Raw genomic sequence first — 374 nt, 5'->3', positions numbered from 1 at the left:
TGCGAACAACTCACCACCGCGACGGCCGTGTCCAGCTGGTGCCTGAGCGTCCGAGTGGCATTTCTCTCGCGCTCCAGTTGCCCCGACACCTCTTCCAGCTGCTCCTCCAGGCTCCACGTGCTCTTGGAGAAGTCGTCCTCCAAGCGGGCCACGACCTCCTTCTGCGTGATGAGGTCGTGTCGGAGTTGTCGGGTTATGAGTTTTTGAGACTCCAGTTCCTCTTTGAGAAGCTGTGTTTCGAATTTGTGGGAGTCGAGACGCGCTTCGAACTGTTTCTGTGTGGGTCGAGGAGCAGGGGTAAGGGTGGTGGTGGTGGCGGCGACGGTGAGAATGATGATAACTTGTTTTGTATAAAGTCATATTTATCGCTATCT

At 55.3% G+C, this 374-nt stretch overlaps 1 protein-coding gene across 1 annotated transcript in view; it reads right to left on the bottom strand.

The window, feature by feature from the left end:
* Nucleotides 1–374, bottom strand: part of LOC119586352 (collectin-12-like) — a 20402-nt gene that overhangs the window by 7259 nt on the left and 12769 nt on the right. Inside the window, 1 exon segment of the mRNA XM_037935065.1 lies at nt 15–275. Coding sequence (XP_037790993.1) covers nt 15–275 — 261 coding nt within the window.

This window comes from Penaeus monodon, chromosome 21 (genome assembly GCF_015228065.2).
Source record: "Penaeus monodon isolate SGIC_2016 chromosome 21, NSTDA_Pmon_1, whole genome shotgun sequence".
NCBI classification, from domain to species: domain Eukaryota; kingdom Metazoa; phylum Arthropoda; class Malacostraca; order Decapoda; family Penaeidae; genus Penaeus; species Penaeus monodon.
The sequence above is the reverse complement of the archived record's forward strand: the minus strand, read 5'-3'. Positions and strand labels throughout refer to the sequence as shown.